This window comes from Oryza brachyantha, chromosome 6 (genome assembly GCF_000231095.2).
Source record: "Oryza brachyantha chromosome 6, ObraRS2, whole genome shotgun sequence".
NCBI lineage: Eukaryota > Viridiplantae > Streptophyta > Magnoliopsida > Poales > Poaceae > Oryza > Oryza brachyantha.
Window position 1 is genome coordinate 5,247,785 of NC_023168.2, and position 14,126 is coordinate 5,261,910.

General features: G+C 42.8%; 2 protein-coding genes across 4 annotated transcripts; both read right to left on the reverse strand.

Annotated features, from left to right (window-relative positions):
- Positions 1-642: 642 nt before the first annotated feature.
- LOC102709853 (protein ALTERED XYLOGLUCAN 4-like) lies at positions 643-3,962 on the reverse strand. The gene is made up of 4 exons (XM_040524891.1): positions 3,777-3,962; positions 2,346-2,391; positions 1,632-1,972; positions 643-1,553 (listed from the first exon to the last, which is right to left on the reverse strand). The coding sequence occupies exons 1-4, from the start codon at positions 3,960-3,962 to the stop codon at positions 741-743; spliced, it is 1,386 nt and encodes a 461-aa protein (XP_040380825.1). The 3' UTR covers positions 643-740.
- Positions 3,963-5,810: 1,848 nt separating this feature from the next.
- LOC102710133 (protein ALTERED XYLOGLUCAN 4-like) lies at positions 5,811-7,875 on the reverse strand. Of its 3 annotated transcripts, none has more exons than XM_015837944.2 (3): positions 7,324-7,872; positions 6,956-7,239; positions 5,811-6,823 (listed from the first exon to the last, which is right to left on the reverse strand). In XM_015837944.2, exons 1-3 carry the CDS (start codon positions 7,754-7,756, stop codon positions 6,029-6,031), a joined length of 1,512 nt encoding a protein of 503 aa, XP_015693430.2. In that variant the 5' UTR covers positions 7,757-7,872; the 3' UTR covers positions 5,811-6,028. The 3 variants fall into 3 exon arrangements, with proteins under 3 accessions (XP_015693430.2, XP_015693429.2, XP_006656820.3); XM_015837943.2 differs by having other exon boundaries at positions 6,956-7,245; positions 7,324-7,869; XM_006656757.3 differs by having other exon boundaries at positions 6,956-7,875.
- Between the last annotated feature and the right edge of the window lie 6,251 nt (positions 7,876-14,126).

A 14,126-nucleotide genomic window follows, 5' to 3' on the forward strand; every position in this document is an offset into this window, starting at 1 on the left:
AAATCAAATATGAACATGCATGTTTTTAAAGTGATTTATTACATATTAATATATTTTGCTGATGTTTTTTTTAAAATATGACTGTTTAGATGATACAAGAGAAACCAGTGGATATCCACACGAGTTCAAATTCAACCTTTATAAGTTATGATAAAAAAATTATACTATTTTAGTAGGTACATATTTCATTAATCTATCCCGTGCTCTAAAAAGTTAGCGTGGTCCAGTTATCCATTAGCATTTATTACTTCTAATGCAGAAGGTTTTTTTTTTCCCGTAAATCATTGTGTCAACGGTGCATACGATGTTTCGTTGACTGCTGCTGGTTGAAACTGTCCTTTGAATGTGTGTAATGTGGTTACTGGTTGAGTGGTTGGTGACTTGATATTTGCAGATTGTACGGTGGTTAGTTTAGTTAAAAAGAAATACGGCGAGTTAACTTTTACTTTTGCTATTGATCAAACGTTTGATTTTTTGTTTTTCTGTCAAACACACGCGCAATGCACATGGGTTAAGGGAATGGCTTGTATGAGATTTTTTATTTGCATGTATGGCTTCAAATTATTATATAAAAGTGACCGGATTTAATCGATGGAATTAAAAACTTTTAAACATTTAATCAGTAGGATCTATTAACTTTTATATATGCTCGACAGTTTACATCACGATCAATCGATTTCTATTCCTTTCCTTATTTTGCACCAATTGCTTGCTAAAATTTTCACCCGTCACCACCGACATCACCGGAGATTCGGCGACGGCGTTGAGATGTCGGAGATCTTGTGGAGCAGCACGTCGTTCCACATGTCGATGGGGCCCGGCAGACACCAGTGCAGGCAGTCGTTGGCGCCGCCGGCCGACCTCTTGTCGTAGTGCCATCCCGGGTGGCCGTCGGCGCGCAGCATCATCGCCTTCGTCACGTCGAGCACCTCGAACCTCCTCCTGCTCCCGCTCGTCGTGGCCGTCGTCTTCCTCGCCCTCGTCACCTCCTCGATCTGCGCCTTCCTCAGCTCCCACCCGATGGCCTGGTCCCAGCTCGCCGCCTCTGCTCCTTCCTCCCATGGCCGCGTCCTGTTGCAGTAGCTGCCGTCGAACCACGAGCCGTGCTCGAAGTGGCTCGGCGTGTAGGTCCGGACGAACGCGACGAGGCCGCGCTTGCAGTCGCCGCACCGGGCGGTGGCCTCGAGCGCCGCCCTGACGACGCGGCGGACGGCGAGCGCGACGCCGAAGTCGGCGAGGCTGGCGTCGTTGCAGCCGCTGCAGCCGACGCGTCGGCCACCCTCGGAGAAGTAGTTGACGCGGAAGAGCCAGTTGCCGCCGGAGAAGACGGCGTAGTCGAGCCCCCGCAGGCGGCTCGCCCAGGCGGGGTCGGGCTCGTCGAGGTGGACGTCGAACGAGGCAGTCGGCTTCCCGTCGACGCCGACCACCGCCTCGCCGCGCGCCAAGAACCGCGTCGTGATCGCCATGAACGTGAATCCGTGCGCGGGGAAGCGCCACTCCAGGACACCGCCTCCATCCGCGTCACCGGCGAGCACCTTCGTCGGCGTCTCCGCCTGCACGCATGCCACCTCCGGCGAATAGCTCCAGCTTTGCTTCACATCAGGTGATCGATCAGTACGTAGTTTACGTACCTGGGAGAGGAGACAGAGCAGGGACTCCATCTGGTTGCGCGCCAGCGAGTCGCCGATGAAGGCGAGCTGCCTGCCGCGGACGGCGGCGAGGAACAGCTCCGGCGAGGACCGCGGCAGGTCGCAGCCGTCGGGCTGCCACCGCCAGTGGAAGTGGCCGGGATCCTTGCCGTACTTGTGGCAGTTCTTGGAGTCCGGCAGCGTCGGGCACGTCAGGCTGGTGTACGCCGGGCCGGTCGGATCCCTCACCCATCTCCCCGCCGACGCGTCGCAGAAGCTGCCGCCGTCGCGTCGTTTGTGCACCGCACCTGAGCAAACGCAAGACGCACTGTGGTGAGCAAAGGCTGGGGGTGATCGTGCGGTCGTGCCAATCGAAGTATTTGCAAGAAAAAAATCATTATATACGTGTTTTTAGCGACATAAAAATACGATTAAAAATAAATTATAATAATATACCATAAAATTAAATTTAACTTAAGATTAAAAATTTAATATTACTAGGTTATAATTTGTCTTTCGGCCCAAACTCTCGAGAATCGGTGATTTGACGGCCCATAACCCTTCGTGTCCGAAGCTGGTGACAGTAGACACGGCGCAGGAACAAACCGGTCAGGGCCGGCCGGCCTCGGGGAAGCTCTGGATTCTGAGGTAACATTTACTATAATAATTTTTACATATATGTTTATGATAATAATTTTTATACAAAAAAATATATACCCACTATGACAAGGTCTTTTGCACTAGGATCCTGAAAAATCAGAACCTGCATTGAAACCGGTGAAACTCTTTCAATTCGAACTTGAAGTTCAAAAGTTTCCTTTTTTTGGCCTGGCTAATTTTCGTGAACGCATTCACGACAAAAGGCGAAACCGACTTCTTCTTAATACGTTTTTCTGTGCGGTGTCGTGGGGCTTATGAGCTGAAAAGATTCTTAGCATTTTTGTTCTTATCAAGTGGATGGAATAGATAGAGAGTATCCCATAAGTGAGTGATTTGGAAGTTTAGATAGCTTTTGAATTTTGTATCATGTTTTAATCATTTGCAAACTAGATGAGTGATGAAGTTCAAAGGTGAATAGTACGATTGGTAAGTGTTTGAAATCAGAGGGCGTATTCTAATCCGAACTTCTGGTACATCAATGACGTTGATGCTTATTTTTCTTCTGTAATTAATATGATAATTAATTCATCAAGCTTGAGACCGAGCGTGATGTCCCCACTAGATTTATGTTGGCAATATAATATATTTGCTTAGTACATAAGTCAACTTAATTAAGCTAGGAAGGACAATGTTAATTAACAACAAACCATTCAAAGACAAATTCTAAAAAGTATTTCGCAAAAAAGATTCTAAAAACGTAAATTAAAAGAAATGTCACTCATAACTCACTAGACTACAAGATACCCACCTCCAACACTAAAACTTGCCATCAGACAATATTGGCATCCAACTTAATTAGATAACTCTTAATTTAGTGACATAATTGTATATGAAAAATATTGTATATCATTGAAGCAAGTTACACATCTCTAAATACAAATCATATAATTTTCATCTAGCAAAATAAGGTAACTTCTAAACTTATTATCAACGGTCAAAATTGAACCAATCCTGATTAATAGTGAAAAATAAATACTCTATCCATTCCCAAATACAACGATATTTATCTATGCATTTGGACATTTTGGAACAAATGGATATACCCGTATTGTTTAAGGGAAAAAATAGATATGAAGCAGAAGTATATTCTCAAACGTTATATGCAAGGAACATGATCACTAATATGTGGGTTTACAATCTAAGGATCCACATGTCAGTAACTATGTCATTCCGTAAGATGTCACTCTATAAGAGAATCTCGTTAACGTTCCTCGAACCAAATCTCTAAAGGATCTACCTAGTGATCAAATGTTTAAAAATTTTAATTCCATAAATCAAATTTGGTTACTGTCATTAGATGATAATATGAAGACATGCGTGTAAGTTAAAAATCCCATACACACCCTTTCCAGTCCTTTATGTATTGCGCGTATATTTGACAGAAGAAAAAAAATCAAACGTTTAATCAATAGTAAAAGTGATCTCATAGATACTTCTGCGTTGCTGTCGATCGACTCTGAAACTACATACAGAGATGTATGATAATACCTTTGGCCGTGAAATGCCCAGCATCGCCCAACTGAGCCCCGTCGCCGTCGCGGGCGTGTGGCTGACGCCGGCCAGGATCATCAGCGCCGGCAGCACGACGACGAAGAACGCGAACAGCGCGGAGCTCTTGCTCGAGGCCCATGGCTTCTTCTCCTCCTCCTCGCCGGCCTCCGACCGTTGCTGCATCGTCCGCTTGCATGGGCCATGGCTAGCACATTGGTTTATCTGAGCTTTCTTCTGACTCAGGGTCAGCCACCCATGCAGATACAAAGAATATATTATATATTTGTACATTTATGTGTGCCAAAACAAGAAGATATTCATGTCACCCTGGAGGGATAAACACAGCAGTAAATGGAGTAGGTGTCTTCCCTTTTTTTTTTTCTGTTACTGGAGAAGCATCACCAACTGTGTCATCTTTTTTTAAGAAAAAAAAATCAAATAGTATATTTGCAAAAAAAATAATATTTAAATAAATTTTTCATATACATATTCTTACCGATTTAAAAAACAAATATTGAAAAATAAACTAAGATGGAAAAATCCTAAAATTAACTCTAAATTTAAAGTTAAAAATTTAAATTTTAACTCGTAAGTATAAGAAAACAGAAAAACGAGCATGCTTGTTTCGATATGACCAGAAGGGAAAAAAACAGGTGTCTTCTCCTGGAATCAGTTTTTTAGCACATAGGTATATATACACCCATTGCTTGTATGTCATCTATAGTCATCAAAAATATAAAAAAAAATAACAAGATGTTTGATATGAGTTATATCACTCTACTAATATGCAAGTTTAAATTCAACTTCTATAAGTTGTAGCAAAAATAACAAAAACAATTATGAATATAAGTATACTTAGTTTTGTTTTTTGCCACAACTTGTAAAAGTTACAAGCACACGGATATATGCATACCAATGTGCTAAAAAATTTTTCTGTCTCCTCCGAATTCATGCCATGCATGTGTGTTAGATGCGCAATAATAGAATACCAGCATTGAAGTAAATAATTAATTACCAAACGTTTTGCTTCTATCCAGCTCAAGCGGAGTTGCGGTGAACGGATCCGGTGACTGCTATGCTAGCTCGACCGGCTGCGCTACAGTCAGCGAGCGGGAGTTATCCATCGATCAACTGCCCATCTTTTCGTTTATAAGCTTACTAGCTAAAAATTAAATTTTAAAAATAGTTGGTTTTATGACTTTCTTATTATATTATATTTTTTTTCTTTGTTTTTGTTCGTTAAGAACACGTACAGTTTTATATTAAATTATTTAGTTTGTTAAAAACATGTATATAAAAGTTTATCACAAACTATTTATTAATTGTTAAAGAAGGTGTTTCACTTATGCTTTTAAACAACCAAGAGAAGAGCTTGGCTTTCTGGTTCTATACTCCTCGTACGGGTGCTCTGCATCATCCCTGCTGCCTCGGACACGCCCGAGATCTATATTGACATGGCCTGCTACTTCCTCTGTAGTGACATGGAACTTTGAGTGCGCATTGGAGAAAGCCAAATTCAGTGGAGGAAGATGCTTGATTGGTATACTTTGGCTGTGCTCTTTTTTTTTTAATCAAAAGAAAAGATTATCTGGTTTTTGATAGTTATTTAATAGCATAAATGATGAATTAATTATTTTCAAATAAAAAATCTACTCTTTAAAGGTGATGTGATGAACTTCTATACAGATTTTCTTTTAAAAAATATATCATTTAGCAGTTTGTATATCATTTAGCAGTTTGTAAAGATATTTTGATTTTTCAACGGATAAAATATGACGATGTTTTATGTGAGAGAATCGATATGATCCAATTGGATTTTGACTGTGTGAGCATATTTTAAGTTTTGGTTTTATACGTGAGAGCAAAATGTTACAATTTACAATTTTTCACTTTACAACATAAGTCTTTTTATATTTCAGTCGTAGTGATCAACTGAATATTTCAACCGTCCGATTTTTTTGATTCGGATAGGATATTTGTCCAATCTTTTACTACCTTCGTTTTCAGTATAAGCATTTATGATTATCCAACTGATGAAAATCCGTTCTTGTTTCACTTGAGTAATTGCTTCCTTTTCATTAGTTCCATGAATGGAGAGGTTACATATACATATATACAGAAGTATAATTTGGTCATCTTCAAATTCTGGAACGAGAACATCTGATATATTTGGCTTTGAAAACTTCGGTCTAAAATCTGGACGAGACAGGATGCCACGACAACGCATGTGTGGCGCCGTCGTTCACGGTTCACCTCGCGGCCGCCGGCGGCGAGATCTCGGTGATCCTCCGGAGCAGCAGCTCGTTCCACATGTCGACGGGGCCCGGCATGCACCAGTGCAGGCAGTCGCTGATGGCCCTCTGCCACCTCGGGTCGATGTGCGCGCCGGGGTGGCCGTCGGCGCGCATCATCATCGCCTTCGTCACGTCCAGCAACTCGAACCTCCTCCCGCCGCCGCTCGCCGCCGCCGCCGTCTTCCTCGCCCGCCTCACCTCCTCGAGCTGCACCCTCCGCAGCTCCCACGCGGCGCTGTCCGGGCGCAGCTCCGCCTCCTCCAGCGGCCGCGTCCGGTTGCAGTAGCCACCGTTGAACCAGGAGCCGTGCTCGAAGTGGTCCGGCGAGTAGGTCCGCAGGAACGCGACGAGGCCGCTCCTGCAGCCCCGGCACCGCGCGATGCCCTCGACGGCGGCGCGCACCACGCGGCGGACGGCGTAGGGGACGCCGACGTCGCTGAGGTTGGCCTCGCTGCACTTGACGCAGCCGACGCGGCGGCCGCCCTCCCAGAGGTAGTTGGGGCGGTTGAACCAGTTGCCGCAGGAGATGACGGCGTAGTCGAGCTCCGGCAGGCGGCGTGTCCAGTTGGCGCTCAGCCTGTCGAGGTGGATGTCGAACGACGGCGTCGGCTCGCCCTCGGCGCCGACCACCGGCTCCGCGTGCACGAAGAACTCCGTCCACATCACCATCAGCGTGAAGTCGTGCTCCGGGAATCGCCACGTCCGGAACTTGTCGTGCCCGTCGGCGTACACCTCCATCGGCGTCTCGGCCTGCACGAACACCACCCAACCATAACCATTTCGTCTTCGCTGCAACCGTGGCAGCCATGGCTAACACCTCACGAGTCACGACGAATAGCTGAGCTGGTGCGTGCATGCATGCAATGCATTGCACGCGGCTACCTGAGAGAGGAGGCAGAGCAGGGAGTCCATCTGGTTGCGCGCCAGCGAGTCGCCGATGAAGGCGAGCCGCTTGCCGCGGACGGCGGCGAGGAACCGCTCCGGCGAGAACCGCGGCAGGTCGCACCCGTCGGGCTGCCACCGCCAGTAGAGGTGGCCAGGATCCTTGCCGTGCTTCTGGCAGTTCTTGTACTCCGCCAGCGTCGCGCACATGTGCGTGTACACTGCGCCCTTCGGCTCCCTCACCCATTTCCCCATCGACATGTCGCATTTCTCCTCCATGTCCACTGATCCTGCCATTAACCACATTATCAAACACCGAGAAAAAGTTAAACGCCGTACGCTTTTCGCGAGTAAACATTTCACCTTACCGGCATGACTTGGAGCAGCAGCTGCTGCTGCTTCAGTTGATGAGTTCGTCGATGGCAGCGAGATGTCAGCAGACGAGCTCCGTTCGCGTTCAGCTGCCACATTGTTTCCTGCAGCGTCACTGATCTGTTCTTGATCATCACCTCTGCCGTCGTCGCCAGGAACAGTCTCGCCCTGCGGCGTCAGTGCCTGTGCCTCGCTGGCGGCGGCCGGTGGCGGCGGCGCGAAGCTCCGGGAGGAGCGGAGGACGGAGACGACGAAGAAGGTGGAGAGCACGAGCAGCAGCAGCAGCGAGGACTTGACGTTCCGCCGCACCACGACGCTCCACTCGCCGCTGACGCTGTGAAGCAGTCTCGGGCTGCCGCTGCCGGTGCCGGCTTTGCTCTTGGTCGGCGACGGAGGAAGAGGCGCCATTCCGGCGGCCGGCTTCTTCATAGCCTCGTGCTCGGTGCTCGCCGTGGATAGATGGTACGATATGATCTGAGCTAGGCAGGCCGCATCCTGGACCGATTTATGGATCCGTTACGTGTTCTTGAATTAGGGTGTTTGGTAAACGTTGCAAGAATAATTTGGTCACTGGATTCTCACATGTTGATTTTTTGGCTTTTCTTATGGAAAATACCAGAGACATATTTACAAATGAAAAAAAATTATGAGCAAAATATTTATATATATTCTTAGCGACCTAAAAGTTAAAGTTGAAAAATAAACTTTAGTGGAGAAAACCTTAAAAACCAACGTCAAATTTAAGGTTGAATATCTAAATTATGGTTATAACTATCAGAAGCGAAAGGCGAGGTGTCAGCAACTGAGCTGATTGGCACATCACTTCTGGTAAAGCCTAATCCTCCCACGCTATGACACTAGTAGCTCACCAAACCGCATACTCTTGCTACTGCTGTGGTTCAGTAGTTCATCTCAGTTAGTACTACTTTGCTTCGAAGAGAATTCATTCTTGCAGGTTTTTAACTATTAGGTAGCTTTTTATTTCTCTCCCTCTTTTCTTTGGAGGCTTTTCGATTCATCAATCTCAGAGCGTACGCCCAAGCAGGAAGCATGTCACTATGGCGTACTTTTGCTGGGCCGTGTGCGAGCTAGCTAACCCTAGGATTAATTAGCGAGATGTGGATGTGACGACGATGATATCAATATGAACCTTGTTCAATTTGCCATCTCAGCTACATGTACACGTACGAGCTTGATTGGAGAGAACAAAAGGGCAGCGAGGAATCTTAGGATGACAGCATGCCCAAATTGTGTTGGAAGGAAGAAGGAGAAATGACCCGTGGATGGTTGATGAGGTAGGCTGGCTAACAGATGGCTGGTGGTGTTCATTTGTTTTTGGCTGACCTGATGCGTGCTTCCATGGAGGCAAAGGTCTCACCGGTCGATTTGATCAGTTGGGTTCGATTGGATGTAGATGCATAGAGATTTCCCAACTGCATACAACAGATTTGCTAGACCTGGAACTTTGAAGTGTGGTACGTGCGTTTTTTTATCATCCTTGAGAATACCTTGAAACCTCAAAATACCATATTATCTAATATAAAAATTTATTACCTTTAATTTTGAGGTATTAAAATGTTAGATCAAAAGATTAGTACCTTTATTTTATCTTGGTCAATATAATTTCTCTCAAAATACACGGTAAGGTTGTTTTAGTTGACCAGGCCAGTTAATTTTTATACAATTGGTTGTGTTAGAGCTAATTCTTAAATTCATTAACTTACCATATACATAACCACCTATCTTTTCTTATGCGGAGTTTGGTGATGGTACTGGATTGTGGCTAATAAAGAAGCAATAATGCCGCCTTAGATTATGTTGGTATTGTCAATGTCACAGTAGTAGAACTCCAACCACTTGAGGCAGTGACAAGCCGGTGAAGAGGGTCACCTTGTTGATGATGGCGCCGTAGGATAGTCACAAACGGCGATAGAATTCACCATTTGACCTCTCTTGCATGCGCTTAAGGACTAGTAGACTTTGAGTTTAGAGAGTAGCTAGCCCTACATGAGTCATCACTCATGCACATACTGATCCCTTTATACATGTGTTGAGGGGATCGATGGTGATTCAACAACACATCAGATCACCTCTCAAGAGAGATCAACATACATATTGAGTCTGTCGGAGTACAAGTTTCTCGAGCGGGAGTTCACAGAACCCCTTTTTTGGGTTCGGCCCAGGCTAGGGTGCTAGGTCAAGGTTTCCGAGAAGGAATGAACACAGAAGAGATTATACAGGTTCGGGCCATCGAAAGGCGTAATACTCTACTCCTGTCGCTTGGTCAATATATGGCAAGTGAGTATATGCCTTCTTTGGGAAGGTTTTTCCCGGATCGATCCAGCTAGAAACTCGTTCCTTGATATCAAGTATTTGCGGGATGGACCCACCCACATCCCTCTAGCTTGGTGGCTAGATTAACCAACAAGCCAAGCAACTCCAGTAGGACTCTAAACCCAATCCCTAAACAATTTTTGCGGTGAGGAGAAACAAACTCCAGCAAAATTACTACTAGAGCCCCATACCAAGAGCCTCCAAAATACCTAGAGACCACAGTCGAAGAGGCTCTCCCCATAGCCTTCATCTGAAGTTGCCAATGTGTGGTTGTAAAATTACCTCATGAGAATACACCATGTTACCCCCCTTCCATGCCTGGTGACTGTGGAGCCAACCGCATGTGCCCACCATATGCCTGTCTCTTTATGGGCAAACTATTGTATGTCCTCCCCCACAACTCATGCTATCCTCCTTTACCTCCTTAACACCCATGTTGTCCTTTGTTGTCAACCGAAACCCTAGAAGACGTCGGATTGTAGCAGCACCTCCTCCTGTGCTCCATGATCTCAACGATGGCACACTACCCTCTACGCCTCCCCCTCGCCCTCCACATCCAACTTGACAATGCGGCGCAATGTCTCCCTCTGTCACCGGCTAATTAACAATGTGGTTGAGAAGATCTCAGTCCACATCCTAGCAGGCCTCCCCTTCGGCTCCATGATGTGGTTGAGTGGGGCTTGATCAACCTTGTCTAGCCTCTAATGTCTTCGACTTCTGTCTTCACGACACACGCCGAGTGCGATGTGTTTCCTAAGCCTAACAACAAGCATGATGTAATGTATATGATGAAATGCAAGACAAAAAAAAGACATGAAGGCTGAGAAACAGTGTTTGTCGATGGAGTTAAAATAATTTTGGATTTCTCAAAAATGGAGGCATCGCTGATCATTTGAGCTTTAGGGGTGGGCTCTACAATATGATATATCATTGAAGACGCTCTTGGAGAAAAAAAAACAAAGATCGCAAAGGTTAATACACGAATTAAACATGCCAGAGCAGTTATTCTCATCGGCTATATATGTTGGCACAAATAAATCACCCAGGACTACGCACGTAGTGATGCTCAAAATTACATGAAGCACACTGGATCATCATATTTCGCTATTTCCACGTCATCCGGGAGGAACGCCCGCCAGCATCAGACGTCATCCTCTCTTAAACCTGTTGCTTGCGGCGGAGTACACGAGCGACGCACCAACGAGTAGTACTCGTGGATGGAGATCCCACGGCCAGACATACCAAACCCCGGCCCGACAGGCAGCGTCCGTCCCTTGGGACCAAACACTTGGCACGGAATCACGCAAAAGCGGCGGAGATCCAGCCGGAGACCGCAGCAAAGCTAGCAGAGAGCAGGACGGCGTGTGGCCGGCTTGTGCGGTTTGCCGGCCGCGCGCCACCCACGGGAACGTTTTTGCATACAGAGGTCTATTACTCCCTCCGCTCCATGTTATAAAATTACATATACATCGATACATGGATAAATCTAGTCGAACATAGAAAATTTTATAATATGAGAGAGTATATTATATATTGGCATAATACATATACGATATTTTAAAAATATATTTATATAAGTTTGATCATTGATACTCAAAATCATCGACACATATATACGTATCCTTATAAATGCGCATATGCAGACTAGGCCGACATATTTTGTTATTCTTTTTTGAATTTGCAGATGTGAATTTAAGCATGTATATTTGTGAAGAGATATATTGTATAATGATAAACACTGTTAATTTTTTTGAGGAAAAGTCTCAAAACAATTTGGATGACGTTGAAGATTTGAAGCGACGGGGTACAAGATGATCATCTCCGGTCATACTCTAATAACTTTCTTCAAATTTACACTTTGCAGGACAGAAAATGTTTTAACATTAACCTATGCATAGGAGGAGCCCACGAGCATTCGCAAAACGACGGGGAAAGAGTCAGTTCAGTTGTTGCAGGGAATGGACAGGCAGCCGAACATCATTGGCCCTATTTCTATTATCAATAAATTACTCCTAGGCGATTGCTAAAGCATGTATCAGTTCAGTTGTTGCAGGGAATGGACACTTAACCAAACATCATCATGACCCAGTGATCTTCAATTAATTATGCAATTTTTAATGAATACTACTCCGTCCAAATAATTTTTTTTATTTTCTTTATCCAGTGTTGGACCATCTATCTTATTTGTAAAATTTATAAAAAAAATTAGAAAAAATAAGCGCGTGTAAATTAATATTGATGCTTTATTATCTAATAACAATAAAAATATTAATCATATTTTTTAAAATAAAACAAAGAGTCAAACATTCTATTTAAAAACTAATAAAATAATTTATTTTGGGACAAAGGTTCAGCACTATGTCCTGGTTCTTACCGTCATAGCCGCAGCGAATCTGTAATTCCAAATTGTAACCGATGAATTTGATGATTGCTTGCTGGGTATGTACATGGCCTTTTTAAGATAAGTTGTCGTGCTTGTTACCGTCATCCTTCCATATTCCATAATGCACTAACACAAAAGACTCAATCGTCTGCATTGGCTCAGATCATACATAGAATTGATACTATTTACTTTCCAACTTTTGCGTCAGATCATGCACACAAATCGTGCATGCATGCAGAAAACTTGCCGTGCATGCTAACTAACCCAAATTGATGAAAAATGAATGACAGCCCTTGATCTATCCTAGCACATGCTTGCACATCCATCGCAATTAGCCATCGTACATGGATTTTTTTAAAGGGTAATAAATCAAAGTCATAAAAAGATAATCAATTACATAATATATATATATATAGGTATACATATACATATATAATATAATATGTATATATATAATATATATGTATATATCTATATCTAATCCATTATCTAAAAATATATATATTTATACATATATATCAACATGAATGATCACCCTTAGCCCCAAATCAAGTGCGTTAAATCAAAAATAGACCGGATATTAATTAAGAAAATATATTATATATATAATCTAAAATTTTAATATATGTTTGGTTTGACAAACAGGGAATAATGAGAGCTATTTCGCACACGGTGATATTTATAATATTCCCTCGTTACTTTTATATCACAACGCTTAATTTTGAATCATCGCTTAATCATTTGTCTTTTTCAAAGTTTTTTTCAAACATATAATATTATACGTCATTTATACAGTAATAATAAATCAAATTGATAAATAAATAATTTTTATATGTATATATATCAACACGAATGGTCAACCGTAGACCTCTAAATCAACGGCGTTAAATAAAAATAGACGGTTATCAATTAAATGATGTATCATATATATATATATATATATAATCTAATATTTATATATACGATCGGGTTGATAATATGAAACAACGAGAGATATTTTTGGTAAAATTGTGCAATTTCTGAAACAGAAACTTTATTTCAATCTTTCGATTTTTATTATCAAATATCACTCTATGTTAGCACATATATGTTTGATACATGAGTTAAATCGAATTAAGTTGCAATTAGACCTATTTTGGTAAAAATAATTTAACTATAAAAAAATCAAATAATGTATGAATGAAAATATTATGACACCGTAGCGTTAGCACAAGTATATTGCTAGTTTTGATTTAGTGTACACACTTTTAATCGTTTTGCTTTATGGTGTTACAAGTAATCGGTCTACAAATTCAGAATAATGGAGTATATGGTTTTAACTAATGTTTACGGAGGAGTTATATTTAGCATAAACTGATAATTGACGTTTCTGTGACATTGTCTAAAAATTGATTTTGGTTCTCATAAGAAAATGAATGAGGTAAATCAATAAGCACCTGAATTTGGTACTCTATCAAATGAACCTATTAATCATACTTAGATGATACTTGTTGGGCCAAGATTGAAATTTCAGATATGCATAGAAGACAATTAATAAGCAACAGACACGACATCTCACTTCGTCTACCTGTGATTTTTTTTGTCTATTTTTTTATTAAGAATTAACGGAAAAATTTCTTAAAAAATTACAAAACTAGAACCCTACGTCGATTAGCTAGGTGATATATCCGATATGACAGATATTCGTGGGTGCCCAGGGAACCCCTTAACGTCCTACCAGTGAACGTTTTATCCACTCTTAAGGACTAGTCTACAAAAAATCACCCCTCTCTTCGCTCGTGGGCAGGAACATTTTACATGTGTCTCCCTTCACGCCCAGCTAGTGGATTTTAAGAGGGCTGCATGAAAATGTGACGAGCACCTTTAACGCCCCGGCCTTTGACCACCTATGCCACGTCAAATATATCGCCCAGCTGGTAGACGTTTTTTATATATATATATATATATATATATATATAAAGCCTCTGTCCTATTATCAGGTATTATCAGGTGTAGCTACTCTCTTTATGTCTAAGGTGCAGAAACACATCTATACATATTTCTTCTTTTCTTCAACAGAAAGTACAAACTCTATATATGTAG

What these genes read in the sequence shown, in the direction of transcription:
- LOC102709853 (XM_040524891.1), bottom strand. Translation starts at nt 3,962, where the DNA reads ATGCAGCAACGGTCGGAGGCCGGCGAGGAGGAGGAGAAGAAGCCATGG. An exon ending in AAAAGACCTTGTCATAGTGG is followed by an intron (nt 1,973 to 2,345) that starts GTATATATTTTT and finishes GATCACCCCCAG; the next exon opens with CCTTTGCTCACCACAGTGCG. An exon ending in TGCTCTGTCTCCTCTCCCAG is followed by an intron (nt 1,554 to 1,631) that starts GTACGTAAACTA and finishes GCATGCGTGCAG; the next exon opens with GCGGAGACGCCGACGAAGGT.
- LOC102710133 (XM_006656757.3), bottom strand. Translation starts at nt 7,756, where the DNA reads ATGAAGAAGCCGGCCGCCGGAATGGCGCCTCTTCCTCCGTCGCCGACC. An exon ending in TGCTCTGCCTCCTCTCTCAG is followed by an intron (nt 6,824 to 6,955) that starts GTAGCCGCGTGC and finishes GTGTTCGTGCAG; the next exon opens with GCCGAGACGCCGATGGAGGT.